The 16,788-nt window shown below is 40.0% G+C and overlaps 1 protein-coding gene across 1 annotated transcript; it reads left to right on the top strand.

The window, feature by feature from the left end:
• Positions 1-16,788, top strand: RAC2 (Rac family small GTPase 2). The gene is made up of 7 exons (XM_032222000.1): positions 1-211; positions 6,268-6,339; positions 8,012-8,129; positions 9,595-9,657; positions 10,998-11,157; positions 13,267-13,399; positions 16,505-16,788. The coding sequence occupies exons 1-6, from the start codon at positions 177-179 to the stop codon at positions 13,395-13,397; spliced, it is 579 nt and encodes a 192-aa protein (XP_032077891.1). The 5' UTR covers positions 1-176; the 3' UTR covers positions 13,398-13,399; positions 16,505-16,788.

Below are 16,788 nucleotides of genomic sequence, written 5' to 3'. Positions count from 1 at the left end.
AGTGGGCGGGCTGAGAAATATTCTCTCTCTTCCGCTTCCTCCCTAACCCACAACCTGCTGTTAATTCAGCTTCAGTTTTGACATATCTATAGAAGACTTTCCACCATCAACATTTGTTGAGCTGCTTCGTTGCTCAAGAGGCTTCCTTAACTCCACGGTGCTGCTAGGCCGGAGACATGCAAGCTATCAAATGTGTGGTAGTAGGAGATGGGTATGTACTCTTCCTTTGAGAAGCAAGGAAGTGAGTGGGTCTTCTGACAAGGGCTTGTTCTTTCTTAATCTCCATCTTTCTTTGAGAGTGGGGGAGGGAGGGAAGAAGCGAGGGAGAGAGAGAGAGAGAAAGAAAGAGAGAGAGAATAGAAATGAGGAAAGGATTTCATTTGTTTTCTGTGCAATATGAATGGGGGAAGTAATGCTTTCATTTTTCAGAAATGTGATTTAAAAAAAAAAGTCAGCCTGGATAGAACATATATAATAAGATTAATTGTGGAATTGCCTACCAGATAACTTGTTACCTATCAAATAAACCATGGCCCCCTTTATTTAAGTACTTGAAGACAGAACCTCTCCAGCTTCCTGCTCTCCAGGTGGGTAATTGGGACCACAGCTCCCAGAATTTCCAGTCAATTCGCCCAAAGACCTCATGCATTTGAAGAGCAAAACCTGGGGGGGGGGGGAGTCTGATTTAATTACAGTTGTGTCATTATCGGGAGTTAAATGTTGCAAGCCTGAAATAATGTAACTATCTTTCAAAGGATTTAAAATGGAGATACAGGCCTTTATATTCATGGCTTTCTGCCTAGGTTTGTGGTTTACTGGACCAGTGGTCTTAGTAAGTTTTCATGGCTTTTTTTTTTTGCTTATGAAACTAGTAAAATGTTTTTTTTTTCTATGCAGCCCTCTAAAACTAAGATGAAAGCAATTTTCTATGAAGCACTTGTCACCTGAGAAGGTCTATTTGTCTTGATAATATTTTTTAGATGTCATTTGTGGGTGAGAGGCCAGGCTCAAAAGCAAACTGAAGTTGCCAAAGAATGCCTCTTAATGCAACAGCTGTTGATTAAGAAGCAGAAAAGGGGATTACCATAAAAGAGATTGTTTTTTAGGATTGTTGGGAGGTTGCTTCTAGGATAGAATTGACAAAGGTCACTCCTTTGTCAACTCTTTCTTGTATCTACTTGTTGGAGGAGAGTGTCCATAATCACATTGCAGTATGACAGCTGCATAAGATACAAGAAATCAACATGAAAGATTCATAGAATGATATGCTGTGTAATAATGTGCTGAAAGCATTTGTAATAGCAAAAAAACTTAGCAGCAGACATAAACTTCACCTCCTTCCTGGTAATATGCTCCCGATGACTCAAGAACAATATTTTTTTCCATGATTTGGATTCAGCTAAAAAAAAAATGTTTGGATTGCCTACATGTAAAAACAGCTTCTATGTCTACTAAATGAGATATGACAAGTTTAATTTATTTTGGGACTTCCTATTAATTGTGCACTGAACATCCCTCTCAGCTTCTTCCATTTTGGAGAGTCTTAAGCACAAATCTGCAAAGACCAGCATTATACTTTGGAGGAGGAGGACATTGGCTTTGAATGAAATTCAGCCTGATCCCTTCATCCTGGGATTTCTTGCAATTATTTGCTCTGGGCTGGTACAGACAAAGGGACTTTTCTAGCTTCTGCATTTCACCGGTATCCTTTCTTTTGCTGAAACCTCCATAAGGAAGTTTCTTTGAAGTGTTTGACACCTGTGATTTAAAAAAAAACCAAGCATGCAGAAGTTGAGGGAATGGTCATATTTCAGTGGCTCAGGTTTGAATTTCTTCAGTTAAAAAGACCAAGTACTTAATGCTCCTGCAAATGAGAATTAGATCAGCCTTTCTAAATCAGAGGCCACTCTGATCGTTCTATACTCCTGTTGGGAGAAATGTCCTTCTGGGTTCAGCTCCAAGTGGGGAAAAAGACACTGGAAACATGGAGGCTGCTTGGAAAGATGGTTTCATGGTGGAGAGGAACACATGGCTTGGGCTCCTGAACAGAAAAGGGTGATCACATTTCCAGATGTTGGGTGAAGAAGAGAAGACAAAGAAGGGCTGAAAGTTTCTGGCTGTATACTCTCTGTTTGACCTCTCTGTTTCCTGTTCCTGTATAAGAAATGTATTTTGATTGGTTGTCAGACTCCCATGGGGCCATGCAGGGGCAACTCTCTAGGCTTTGTTTTGAGTCCAGGTTTGAGTTTCCAGGTGCCATGTGGTGAGTGGGATAAAGGGCTAACACTATCATGCCTTAATCCCATCATTCTGGAGCTGAAGGGGGGGAGATCTTTGTTATATAAAATAGACTGACCTGGGCACCTTAATGGCTTATTACATGGGGGCTATTAAGAGTGAGTCTGTTTCCTGCCTAAAAACATGTTTCTCCATTTCTGATCCAGTGAAATATACTATTCTGCCTTCTTAATATTTCCTAGGATATTTCATTCTTCTAGGAGAGGGGTGGGTGCTAACTTTCTACACCGCAAGTCCGGGGGGGCCTTGGCGGTTTTATGATTTGTGGACTTCAACTACCAGAATTCCTGAGCCAGACATGCTTCTGGGAGTTGAAGTCCACAAATCATAAAAGGGCCAAGTTCCCCACTCCTGCTATACTGGCTGGGAATATGAGAAATTATATAGCTAATTCAACTGGAAGGCTTCCAATTGGAATTGGCAATACTGGGTTTGATAGCACAATGGCCTGGCATGCTGGTTGTATTCAAAGAAACACTAAGGCAATCATATGGCAATCTAGTGTGTTGTGTGAGCCTATCTATTTAATTAGATAACAATTCACACAATGTGCACCCATAAAATTGGGTTAAACGAATGTACTTTGTGAACACCACATTCTCAATGATATTCTGATGGTGAAGTCTCACTATTTGACATTGGTGTTGTCCTTTTTGACTATATATCTATCAATCTATCAATCTATCTACCTACCTACCTACCTACCTACCTACCTACCTACCTACCTACCTACCTACCTATCTATCTATCTATCTATCTATCCTGTTGTCCTTTCTGACTTTACAGCAACAGCTGCTGTACTCAACTACTAGATATCTTTGTCTATGAGATGATCCTTGGCCATCACTGGTAAATTCTTGATTGGGCCAAATCCCTTTTGCCTTTTTACTTTTTCCTCCCAAGCTACATGGAATTTTCCATTAGAGTGGTTTCCCTCAAGTATCAGTCGTGGGGCCTATTTTGTTCACCTTTTATACCCTTCTCTTGGGTGCCCCAATATCATGCAAATATGAAGCCTATCAACCCGTCTTACTAGGTTTTCATCCTGGATGTTTTCCCATTGCCTAAAGTTGAATAGGGATAAAACAGAGTTTGTTTTGTTTTGGTCTAGTCATTTTTTCCATTCTTTGCTATCTTTCTCATTTGATTCTAGAACGTCGGATTACTTGTTTTCTCCACCTGAAACTTTTGAATCTTGCTTGATAACAGTTGACCCATTTATTAATTGCATAGCATATTTTCAGTCATTGGGCATTTTTAGGCTCTTGGTTGCTTTATTGATGCTTGCCTCAATTGCTTCATCCTTGGACTAATGCAATAGAATTCCAGCAAGTGCCCCCAGTTCCTCTCTCTATCATTTGCTGTTAGTCAAAACAGTACTGTTTAGATTGTTCTGGACCTCTAATGCTTTGCTCATATTTTACTACACAATATGGCACATTATTTGCTTTCTATTTGAACCAGAATTGAATTTAAATTACTGGCTTTTGGGATGGTTTTTTTTTTTTAGCTTACTGGTCTCAAGCCATCCAGTATCTGCTCTTATGCTACAATCCCAACTATCCTTTCTACCCCTTTGTGCAAGTGTATCCTCCTCGTTCACCCACCAGGACTGTTATCTGGTATTCTGGGATGGGCCCATCATTCTAAAATGAGCTTCCTCTGTTCCTTCAAATCTGTGAAAGTTGTATGGATTTCAAAAAGGATTTACTGTCCTTTAATCTGATTTGTGGGATAATGTAGAGTTTCTTTATTCCATCTTATTCTTTTGCAATTCCTAGAAATGTTAATATTGTAATTCTTGCTGCCGTGTTCTGGTTATTGAGAAGAGGGATGGAGGGAGGGAGACGGTGATAGATAGATAGATAGATAGATAGATAGATAGATAGATAGATAGATAGATAGTTAGATAGATAGATAGATAGATAGATAGATAGATAGATACTGTAGATAGACAGATAGATAGATGATAGAAGATAGATAGATAGATAGATAGATAGATAGATAGATAGATAGATAGATAGATAGATAGATTGATTGATAGATAGATAGAAGCATAGTGTGTATGTGTTGTGGTACAATATCAGGTGGCTGTTTAAATTCTAAATATTGTTCAGTTGCTCATTAAGTTCTGGGCATTTTTGTATTGCATGAATATTTGTAATTACCGGATTTCCTTGCTCATACCATGACTTGGTACAAATACATATGATTTATTATCATTATTATTACTACCACCACCATTCTCACGCACCATTCTCATGTTCATGTAGGAACAAAATGAGAACATCCTTTTAAAGCCAATTCCAATTATTGGTTAGAAACTCTACAAATATTTCAGCTGAACTCCAAGGAGGATTATCCAGATATAAACTCCACAAATGCCATCCTACCGTATTTTTAATTAAGAGAGCTGAGGATGATTACCTTAGAACAGCTTTTCCAATCTGGTGCCCTCCCAAGATGATGCAAACATCACTTTTGTCATCTCTTAGCATGGGCGAGCTGGATGTTTTACAAGATTTTTTTTTAATAACTTTACAGGCAGATGGTTTATTAGAAACATATGTAGCTCTTCCTCCTAGTTTCTATCTTCTAGACCAGGGGTGTCAAACTCAAGGCCCGTGGCATGCTTATATCTGGCCTGTGAGGGGGTTTGGGGGGGCTGCACGTGGGTCCTCCCAAGCTCCATTTTCATTAGCAGAGGGTTGCAGGATGCCGTCGCAGCTGAAAACAGATCTTAGGAGCCATTTTTCTCTGGCGGAGGGCCACAGGTGCTCTCGACATGAGTGACATTGAGCTGGCCACAGTTACTCCCCTGAGGTCAAGCACAACCCTGATGTGGCCCTCAATGAAATCAGGTTTGACACCCCTGTTCTAGACTATGGGCTGGTGGGAAATACCTTCTAAGCTACATTTTTCATTGAATCACCCTCTTAGCTCACCTGCCTTTTTATGGCCTCCGATCTGACATCATTTTTTAAACCAAATTTTTAGAAAGGCCTCTGAACATGGACAACATTTACTAATTGCACAGGATTTAACAAAAGAGTGTTTCTGCATTATCGGTCTTAGCATGCCTTCCACAACTATGTGGAAAGTTTACAGCATATAATATAATGTGAATTGCACAAAGCAACTTTCATCCATATGATAGATTCTGGCAGAGGTGGGTTCCTACTGGTTTGGACTGGTTCGGCCAAATAAGTAACTTGGCAGCCTGGGTTGCTGGAATTGGTAATGACCCAGGCCTGCCACGCCCCTGAACCGGTTCTCCTATGGTGGCGCCATCTTGGTTTTTGGTTCTGTGCATGCGCAGAACAATTTTCATTGCAGAAATGTATTTTTCCCTTTTTAACATTTTGCACAAGCACAAACATTTTTAGATGCAAATGCACACGCATGCAGAGCAATTTTTTTTGTGTGCCGAATTGGCAGCAACCCACCCCTGGATTCTGCGTATCTTGAACACAACTGTAATTATCTGAAATAAGCATGACCAGACTTGATGTGAGCTATAGACAACCATGTCTCAAGTGTGGCTTAAGCAATTGCGTGACATTTTTTAAAGCTAAAGAATGAATGGGGAAGTGGCAACTTGCTTCTGGTTCCTTCCTGATTTTAATGAATTTTATTCACCAGTACCTAAGCATAGAATAAACATGGCCTGGTAATCTTTTTCTCTCTTTGTTTCTTTGGTATGTTTTTTGGAAGATGCTTTCATCTCATTCCCACCTATGTATAAGAGAAGTTGTTCTTATCGACATGCTTCATGTTTCCATTCCTCTTGTTTGACATGATACTGGGACAGTGTTTCTCAACCTTGGCAACTTAAATTCAATTCTGGACACCATTGTAATACCAGGAACTTTTATTCATAAGCAAAGCATCTCTCTAAATCTACTACAGAAGCATATTTTAAAAAGAACTGTCATTAAATGCCTTTTCCCTTTTTTCCCCCACCTTCAGAGCTGTAGGTAAAACTTGTCTCCTGATCAGCTACACCACCAATGCATTCCCAGGAGAATATATTCCTACCGTGTGAGTATGGAAATGGTTTAGCTTGAGATTGTTGGATTTGAAAGAGTTAGATCTCACTAAGATTCCTGTTTCTGAAGGAAATGCAATTTTGCTGGGTAAATAATAACAGCACAATATAAGATCAGGTTTCCATCAATCAAGAGAATTCAGCATTTTAATATTCCTAGATGGGAATGTTAAGAAAAACAAATTGATTTGATTAAGAAATTATTTGCACCCATTCTATGCATTTCAGGAAAAAGACATTAGATAAATTAACGTGCTCATCAAATTTCTTGGAATCAGAACTTTCAGAAGAGGAGTTGTTACTGCCAATACATCTAGGAAAAGTGATAGTAAAGATAGTATAATTGTATGTCATGGGAAACTATTACTTAAGAAGGGAAAGAACTAAAATAAGGTACATAAACTTGCATCTGATTTGAAATAGGATTGTAAGCATGAGCAGTCACAAAATATCAATTTTCCCAAAGACAGCTTAGAGATGTTAGGTGCTGTGATTTTTTTCTAGCCTTCCAGAAAGAGGGCGGGTGGGTATAAAAAAACCTCAAGATGACAATCACAAAAATGCAATCTGAGCCATGCGCTCCTTATGTACAATACACATAAAAAAGGAGCACAAAGGGAGTTTTGATTACTAAATGGTGCCACCATTTTGGCTTAGAATAGAATAACAGAGTTGAATGGGACCTTGGAAGTCTTCTAGTCCAACCCCTGCTTGGACGAGAAGATTTTCTCCCTGTAGGCACCCTCATCTTCCAGACTGTTCACTAGTACTCCAGAATATTTTTTTTGTTGTATTTGCACCTGTGGGGCCTGCCAGTGGCCAGAGGAGCTAGCAGCAGATTCGGACAGTGAGGAGGTTGGGGAGGAACATTGGCCAGTCCTGGAGCCTGGGGAAGGCTCTGATGAGGGCTCTGTGTCAGAGCGGGACCAGCGTCATACGCCAGTTATCATCTGCCTTCGGAATCAGACATCAGTGAGGCAGATGAACAGCTGGAGCATGTGCCTAGTGTGCGCATGCGCAGAGTTGCCAGATGAAGGGAACAGCTAAAGAAAAGGGGTCAACTTGGGAGTAATGCCACAGGTGGACAATGAATGACCCCTCCCAGAGGAAATAACAGAGCAGCAAAAGGGGAGTGGAGTTTGCAGGAGACAATTAGTTCACTTAATTGGTTCGTGACTCTCCGAGGCTCCTTGCCAAGTTTTACAGATATCAGCCTGGCAGCTCTCCAAGACAGATAAGGTCTGTGACTATAAATCCTCCCTTGAAAGACTTTGCTGGATGTGAATGAGCAGAATTCACAGTAAGTTAATAAAAGAGTTTTGTGCAAGGACGAGGATTGGCTTCATGCTCTTGGAAACCTAGGTCAGAACAGTACCAAGATTCAAAGAAATCACTGCAATGAACCATCCTCTATTTTCATAGAATACCTTTGGAGCTTCATGCTGCATCCAAAGGTGCCAGTGGGATTTATAGACTCCAAACCTCCTATTTAATGTTTACCAAATAAAGTCAACTGAATCAAAGAGTCTGACGGTGCCAAGAGACATATCTGTTAGCACCTTGGAGAGAACCATGTTTTTTTCCTCCTCAATTAGGATTTCAGTCTAGGAAAAAGTAAAATCCCTCTCCCTCTAATGTCACTATAAACTCTGATATCTGTTACAGCTTTGATAATTATTCTGCCAATGTGATGGTTGATAGCAAACCAGTAAACCTGGGATTGTGGGATACAGCTGGCCAGGAGGATTATGACCGCTTGAGGCCTCTCTCCTATCCACAGACTGTAAGTCATGAATTTTCTCTGAAGCATCATCTAATTGCTTAGGACTGTTTGATATGGACTACAAAAATCCAATAGTTGAATCTACCAGTAGAAGCTTCAAAGAGCCATAGTTCTCCTTATTTAGTAGACATCCAGATTTGTTTTGTTTGACAACCTTACCTACCTCTGAAGAACTTTGTTCATATTCCTTCTTAGCACATACATGAGACCTTCTACCGAATGATAGCTGATTTCCCCCCCAAAAAACTATCTAGGAGTATAGAGTAACAGAGTTGGAAGGGACCTTGGAGGTGTTCTAATCCAACCGCCTGCACATCAGAAAAATGGTTATCCAATCTCTTCTTTAAAATCTCTAGTCATTGTTGGAGCATTTACAACTTCTGGAGGCTAGTTGTTCCATTGATTAATTGTTCTAACTGTCAGTAAATTTCTCCTTAGTTCTAGGTTGTTAGAATGAGTCAACATAAGTAGATCTAATCAACATTTGGATGAGATGCAATCAACAAATCAGACTGTAGACTAGAGTGGAGATTTTAAAAGAGCATTCTGAAAGAAATCAATGGCAATAAGATATCTCCACATCATCACCAGGAGACAATATTATATTAATGAAGTGTTATTATATCTGGGCCTCCAAAATCCTAATTACATTCGATGGTGGCACTGCAAAATATTATAGTCATCACAGCTAAAAAAAAACAGAATGTTTAATAGTTTTACCCAGCTGATCCAGGACTTTAGAGAGCCTTTCCTCTCACTTTTTAAGATGGAAATAAGATTATATTTAAATAATTTAAGGAGGTCCTTCAAGATTCCTGGACAAAATCCTCAGGCTTCTCTAACTGATAGTAGGTATTGTACAATATAATATTAAATATAACTCTCAGATGGGGAAGGTGAAAATGACATGAAGAAAGCATCAATTCAAGATTTTTCTGAGTTAATCTTGATTAGATAAATTAGCGAGTATTTTTCAGCCTGTGGGCATAGCTGTGAACCTGTAATGGGTGCTTGTGGAAAATGGCAACCACCAGGGCATGCCTTATCAAAATATGGCTTCTTCAACAAGTATTCTTGTAAACTAAAATAATGTGACACTTTGCTTTTTTAGTATTGTGGATATTGATTTATTAATAGAAGAAGTAACTGTTTCATGTCTCTATAAAAGAACTTCAAGGTTTTGTGCATTGTTCTTTGTTTCAAAAGTTTTTTTGTTTTCATAAAGCATTTGGTAAAGATTCAAAATTCCTTAGATGCATCTTTCAAACCAACCAAAATCACTGGACTAAATATTCATTAACAATACCAATGTAGCTTACAAGGTTCTTGTGAGAGTTGCAGAGATGTTCTGTAAAATGCTTTAAGCACCTGAGCAGCAATGTATATCAATATTTGCTACATTCTGCTTCATAATGTGACATTTTTCACATGTTTTTTCACGGGTCTTTGAATTTTCTGCCCACAGGATGTCTTTCTCATCTGCTTCTCTCTAGTCAGCCCTGCATCTTATGAAAATGTTCGTGCTAAGGTGAGATCATCCGGGGTTCTGTGTGCAGAGCAAGTAAGGCAAGGGAAGACTCAGTCTTGGTATTGCTGTAGCCTGAAAAATATTGACAGTATAATATTTGGATCCTCATGCAATGTTTAAATTGGACTGGTGTGAAAGTTTTCATTGAAAATTTTGAATGAAGACTCCTAATTTTTCCCATGACTACGTTGGATTTTCCATATTGTCTGAGAATTCTGGTAGTCAAAGTCCAATAAATTTGAAGGATGTATTGGATGAAGTCTGCTTTACATCAACACAACTCTTAAAATCTATCAGAGGTTGCATCATAGTCTACAACAGGGGTGTCAAACTCAAGGCCTGGGTGCCGGATCCAGCCCACAGGGTGCTTAGATCTGCCCCAGGGAGCCTCCCTGGAAACAGTGAAGGACCAGCCCATGGTGCCTCTGCCAGAAAAAATGGAGCTCTGTTTTCAGCTGCAATGGCGTCCTGCTACATTCTGCCAGCGAAAACAGAGCTTGGTTTTCACTGGCAGAGCACCTGGGCCACCACAGCTGCCTCCGACTTGAGTGATGTCGAGCTAGCCACGGACACCTGGCCCCCTTGAGGTCAAACACAACCCTGATGTGGCCCTCAATGAAATGGAGGGCCATGGTCTACAAACAGGGTTCAGCAACACTAGAGTATGAGGCTTTGTAACAGTTCCAGTTCATCTGGAGCCTTTTTAAAAGTATCCAGGGATTAAGTGAGTTCTTCATTGTAATTTTTTTATGATCAGAGTTGGGTTTGTTTTCTGATGCCATTGTCTGGTTTTTTAAACCTAGATATATCTCCCAGAATTGCAATTGTGAGATGGGCAGCTATATAAATTGATCAAATAAATATACTCAGTGGATGTAAGCCAAGATGCATTTGTTAAATGTTTGTTTATAACATTTATAGCCCCTCCACAATCAGAATCAATTCTCTCTGGTTCAACAGCTATGTTATTATTGTGATTCATATTCTTCTTGTTATCAGTTGCTATTCCAAGTCCTATTTCCTGTGTATCAGTGGTGGCTGGCAACAGGGCCCAGCGTCCTCCATATGAACACATGCAGCGTGCGCGCACATGCGTCCTACCATCCAGCGATGCCTCCGCGACCTTCCACGATGCTCCAGCTGCTTGGCAGAGCATTACTCAGGGGCTGTACCCACCACTGCTGTTTTATTATTACAAAACTGGGCATTTGGTTTCTAGTCCTTATTTAAGAAGGCTGCATTGGTGCAAATGGCCCATCTGATTTTTTCATTGATCAACCCGCTGTTCTGCATCATTGTTTTTTTGTATTATGTCAGTAAAATCTTGAGCTTTCTTTTAGTGGTTCCCTGAAGTACGACATCACTGCCCTAGCACTCCCATGATCCTGGTGGGCACAAAGCTGGATCTCCGGGATGACAAGGATACTATTGAGAAGCTGAAGGAAAAGAAGTTAGCCCCCATTACATACCCACAAGGTCTTGCCCTTGCCAAAGAGATTGGTAAGTGTTGCCTCAGGGAGGGGAAAGGTTTGCCTTATGTCAGCCCAATTGTGGATAGCCATCTCTCTCAAACCAATCAAATGCAGTCAGACATCCCTGTCCATTATTTAGACTAGGTTGGTATTTATCTTCTATCTGTTTTTCTTTAGCTTGTTTATGTTTCAGTTTAACCTTTAGAAACTAACTGTGGTGCAATATACAGAATCCTGTGCAGCTATAAGAGCTAGAAAGCAGCTGAGAAATTCAGAAAGGCAAAAATACATGTAAATATTGTCTACCAAGCTCACAAACCTTCTTTTTTCTTTTGATTGAACAGAGCCCTTTCCAACTATTAAGTACTGTTCATCTACTGTATCCTTGAATTGGCAGAAAATATACAGCTGTTACAAATTAGCATTCCAATCTCTATCCTGCCTTTATTGGTTCTGTTCCCATCTTTTATTTATTTATTAGATCCAGAAGGTGACCTTTGATGGGGCTTTTGCAGTGGTGTCTGCTTCTGGGAAAGAGGATTTGTCTTCCTTGAAGGAGGCTGTGATGAATCCTCTTAAGAGTCCCAATAGCATGGAATCATTTTCATCCAGCATTGGATTAAAGATTACAATTCGTTAAATCAAAAGGACAATTCAGATAAGGGGAACAGTATATGCTGTATGTTGGACTAAAATAGCAACAATGCATGACAGATAAGGGAAGAAAGTTTTTTCCAAGATAACTCTCACATTAGTTGCTCCAAGGAAATTTTAACTTGAATATTTTGGTCCCCAAGTGATGGATATTCAAGGTTTTTTTGTTCACATTTTAATGAACTGTTATGCAAATCAGAAAGCAGTTATCTCTGAAATTTCACACTTCTCCTAATTATGTGATCCAGTCTCGCTTCAGAAAATGCATGCATGAATGTGTATTTTGAGAATTTAGAAAGAAAAAAATGTTGAAGAAAGCCTACTAAAATGTAAATTTTTCTGCATTTAAAAATAAGAATGTATGTGGCCATGTGTTTGAAAACTTATACATATTTGTGCTCAGATCTCATTAGTACAACTTTGTTGGTTTGTGAGCAAAGACACCAATGATCTATATATACAAGGGTTAAAGTGGCATCAGATTACTTGCAGAGTTAAGATTAAGATTAGGGCTTTAACTCTCAATATCAGAATGCTGATATTTGCCCCCTCCTCTTCTGAACTTTCTGTATCCGGAACTTGCCTTCTGTCTCTTGAAATAATGTTGAACCACAACTTCCTTTTCCTGTCCTGTATTCTGGGGACACACCAGCAAAAACTGCAAGTCTGCTCCCTTTCTGAAGAATCTTTACCAGGGCACACTCATGTTTTCTGGAAAAAACAATCTATCTTTCCCTTTTCACTACTTCCCAAAGCCTAACTAGTGGGCGAGACACAGGCAGAGTGAGAAGAGAGAAGGATACAGTATCTTTGATGGTAATTCTGGAGGGGAAAAAGCTGTTCTTTGGGACATCAGTTTTCTCTTGCTTTCTTCAGTAACAGATGTCTTGCTGGGTGGATTTAGGATGGCTGTGCTTCAACAAAATATGGCTTTCCTCATGATCTGCCTGATAATTTGAGAATCTGCATCTTCAGTATCAGAAATAAAGTTTTTATTGATTGATGTCTGGATATCCATTACAGTATTTATTTTCTTCCTTATTGCATCAAAGACATCTAGTTTTATCACATCAAAATGCAAGCTGTAGAGCAGCAGCAAGCAAAATTTTTGTGTCCATGTATTCCTTACGGATGCCTGTAGCCATCAGATTGGCTAAGTGGTAAAGCATCTGTACTTAACATGCAGTCCTTGTTTAGTCTTTGGTCTCACAATTAGTAATGTTAAATATTTCTTCCTGAAACCTTGGACAACCAACTACTGTCAGTGCAAACAATACTGAGGTAGATTCTTGAATGGTTAGACTCTACATAAGGCATCTTCCTCCGACGGGGCTTTGGTCTGATCGTGTTAGTCTTTTCTTATATTCTTACATTCCTGAGTAGTTCTGCTGTCCATAGAGATGCCAAGCCTGATATCAGGACAAGTGAGAGAATTTACTCATTTTTCCTTGTTCCTCGGAGAGTGAGCTTTTTCTCTTTGCAGATGCAGTGAAGTATCTTGAATGTTCAGCCCTCACCCAGCGTGGCCTGAAAACAGTGTTTGATGAGGCCATTCGAGCAGTTCTCTGTCCACAACCTACAAAGACAAAGAAAAGGGGGTGCAACATCCTTTAGGGGTAAGTATCAAAAGGCTCCCTGCTTGTGCTTTCATCCAGAATGGATCAATACCAGCATGATTCCTTACCACCCCATGGGACTTGAAAATATCAGAAAGTTTATAATGTGCTACTGTTGTCATTTTAGCAGGGAAAAAAAAATATGATTCCATTAATGTGCTGTGGAAAAACTGCTGTGATTTAATGAGCCAGACATCTAAAAGCTCATTTTTCCAAACTCTACAAAGGACCAATGTATATGAGAAGTCTGGATGATATAAACCTGAGCATGGAATAAAAGAATCAGTATAATTTGACACAAGGTTAAAAAAAAGCACACAGGCTTCATTGCACACATAATCCACACATCAGCTTTGCCACATAGGAACTCTGTAGATCGGTTGCATTACAATTCGTTGTGCCAGACTTACCATCTCTGATCAAGGATTGTTAGTGAAGCAGTGGATGGTAGTTGACAAACAGATGTATCACTGGGCATACAACCCCCTTTCGAAATTCTCTGCTCAATTTATTCACAGTAAAGTTGATTTTTTTTCCAAACCTCTCCAGGGAAGAGAAAACAACTTCTCTATAAACACCCCCTTAGTAATGACAGTCACACACAGCAATTGGTAAAGTCCCAGTGGAGAAATCTTGTGATTTAGCTGAAACATGGAACATCAGAGAAGAGAGAAGCTGCAAACCATTGGAAAGATGATTGTATCTATAATAGGCATTTTAATATAGACATACATCCACTTTGTCTACCCTTTCACTATCTAAATGCAAAAAACATTGTGGGAGATTGTTAGGTATATTTTATATATAGTGGTTAGTCTAAGCCTAACTCAATTTCATTGAGGGCCGCATCAGGGTTGTGTTTGACCCTGGGGGGCATGGCTGGGGTGGATGTGGCCAGCACACGGCTCTCCCAAGCTCCATTTTCAGCTGCCATGGCCTCCTCCAGCATGGCCTCCTCCAGCCCTGGGCCAGGCCAAGGTACCATAGGCCTGTCCTTGGCTGTTTCCAGGGTGGCCCCGCGAGCCAGATCTAAGCATCCTGCAGTCCAGATCCAGCCCACGGGCCTTGAGTTTGATACCCCTGGTCTAAGCTGTAATGAAATTTAGGTTATATTGTGACTACAAAAATGTTTCTAAATTCTCTTCTTTGTTCAGGGTTTCCAAAGCAAATACTTTTTTATTAAATCAAATGCAAATTTCAGGAAAATTCCTCAGTTTAGTGCTAAGAAGGTGTGTGGAACAGAATGTTTTTGGCAGGAGTAGAATGTACAGTATATTCGTGTTTAAGAACAAGAATAGCGGAGAGTGTGATATATGTAGGTAGTCTGGAGCACAACCCAACACACTGGCATTGGGGGAGGGAATAGATTGGAGCCTTTTCTCTTACTTCACCCCTCTCACCAATTCCAGGGGGAAAAATATTGTGCTGCTATATCCCAGCATTTACGTATCTATTTTGTATAGCAATGTTAAGGAAACCATTAAGATTGTTTTCATGCTTACTTCTCATAACTATTTTACTGAATGCAAAATGCATCAAATAAAGGTTATCAACACCAGTTCTATACAAGGAAAATGTTTTCAGGCAAAATGTTTTCCCGCATAGGAAGCTGTGTTTGGGATCCAGCTGTTCCACCTTTTCCATTGGCTTTTCCCACGCATTCTCCCACTCTCAAATCCCACCCATCTATCTCCACTTGGCTAGCATTTTATTGTGTTTTTTTTAATATGCTGCTACCTTATTGCATTGTATTTTACATTAGCTATATAAAACCCTTAAAACTATTTTTGTACTTTTGCAAACCCTGAGATTTTTCTAAGCCTGATGACAACATTTGTACTCCAGTCCTCTTCAGGAAGATCTTTAATTGAGCAGCAGGATATTCACTGCTCTGTTCACCCTCAATAGCTAATGAAGTCCCCCAAGTTGTTTTATGGGGCTGAAACTAGAGGATAAGGTTTCTCAGCAACAATACCACAACTTTGTGATTCAATTGTATAAAAGGATAATGCTTTCCTAAACTCACCCCCAATGCCCCATACATCATAGACTTAGCCAGTGGTGGGATTCAAATAATTTAACAACTGATTCTCTGCCTAATGAGTAGATGGGTAGGTGGGGCTCAATAGTCATGTGACTGGATGGGTGTGGCCAACTCAATGTCACTCACGTCAATGGATGCTTCGCCTTAGTTGTTACAATGTAATAAGGGTTAACCAGAGAGGCTGTTTCTGTAAGCAGGGCAATAAAGATTAGGCTAGAAACAACACCAGAATGTTTCCTTCCTGCCTTCCTTACAGGATTAGCCCTATAAAGTGCAAAAAGCCAAAAGCAGTTCTCCTAACTGCTTAGAAAGTTAACAAGCGGTTCTCCCAAATAGGTGCAAACTGGCTGAATCTCACCACTGGCCTTAGCTAAGAACTCTAGGTGTTGAAGTCCACATACACTATATTGCCAAAAGTATTCGCTCACCTGCCTTTACTCGCATATGAACTTACTGTAAGTGACATCCCATTCCTAATCCATAAGGTTCAAAATGACGTTGGTCCACCCTTTGCAGCTATAACAGCTTCGCCTCTTCTGGGAAGGCTGTCCACAAGGTTCAGGAGTGTGTTTATGGGAATTTTTGACCATTCTTCCAGAAGCGCATTTGTGAGGTCACACACTGATGTTGGACGAGTTCACGTGGCCTACCACTTCGTGGCTGAGTTGCTGTCATTCCCAAACACTTCCACGTTTTTATAATACAGCTGACAGTTGATTGTGGAATATTTAGGAGCAAGGAAATTTCACGACTGGATTTATTGCACAGGTGGCATCCTATCACAGTTCCACGCTGGAATTCACTGAGCTCCTGAGAGCAACCCATTCTTTCACAAATGTTTGTAAAAACAGTCTGCATGCCTAGGTACTTGATTTTATACACCTGTGGCCATGGAAGTGATTGGAACACCTGATTCTGATTATTTGGATGGGTGAGCGAATACTTTTGGCAATATAGTATATGTGAAGTAGCCCTGGGTTGCAGAGGTTTTTCATGTAGCTAGCAGACTAGAGTAACATAATTTCTCTTCCTCCCTCTCTCTTTCTGTCTCTCCGATACAGAATTTGGATTTTGGCCCTGCACCCAGACCTTTCTCTGGACTTTGAAGAGGGGATGAAAAAAGAAACCTTTAGAGGCTGCTGGATTTTTAATCTTGTTTCACTCTGAATAGCCCAGTGCTTCCACAACTAGCTATTTGTTCACTTAAAAGAATCTGAATGTATTCATTACTTTATTCTTAACAAGGTGCATTCCAGTATAAATTGCTTTATCTCACTCTCCCTCTTGACCTAATTTGTGACTATTGCTTAAAAAATAAAATGCAGTTGTTATGGCAATATATTCA

The sequence above is a fragment of the Thamnophis elegans genome, chromosome 7, assembly GCF_009769535.1.
Source record: "Thamnophis elegans isolate rThaEle1 chromosome 7, rThaEle1.pri, whole genome shotgun sequence".
In the NCBI taxonomy this organism is placed as follows: domain Eukaryota; kingdom Metazoa; phylum Chordata; class Lepidosauria; order Squamata; family Colubridae; genus Thamnophis; species Thamnophis elegans.
The sequence above is the reverse complement of the archived record's forward strand: the minus strand, read 5'-3'. Positions and strand labels throughout refer to the sequence as shown.

Bases quoted from the DNA above. Each gene is read 5' to 3' on its own strand.
- RAC2 (XM_032222000.1), top strand. From the start codon at position 177: ATGCAAGCTATCAAATGTGTGGTAGTAGGAGATGG. The intron at 8,130-9,594 runs GTAAGTCATGAA...TTCTGCCCACAG, and splicing joins CTCTCTCCTATCCACAGACT to GATGTCTTTCTCATCTGCTT. The intron at 11,158-13,266 runs GTAAGTGTTGCC...TTCTCTTTGCAG, and splicing joins TGCCCTTGCCAAAGAGATTG to ATGCAGTGAAGTATCTTGAA.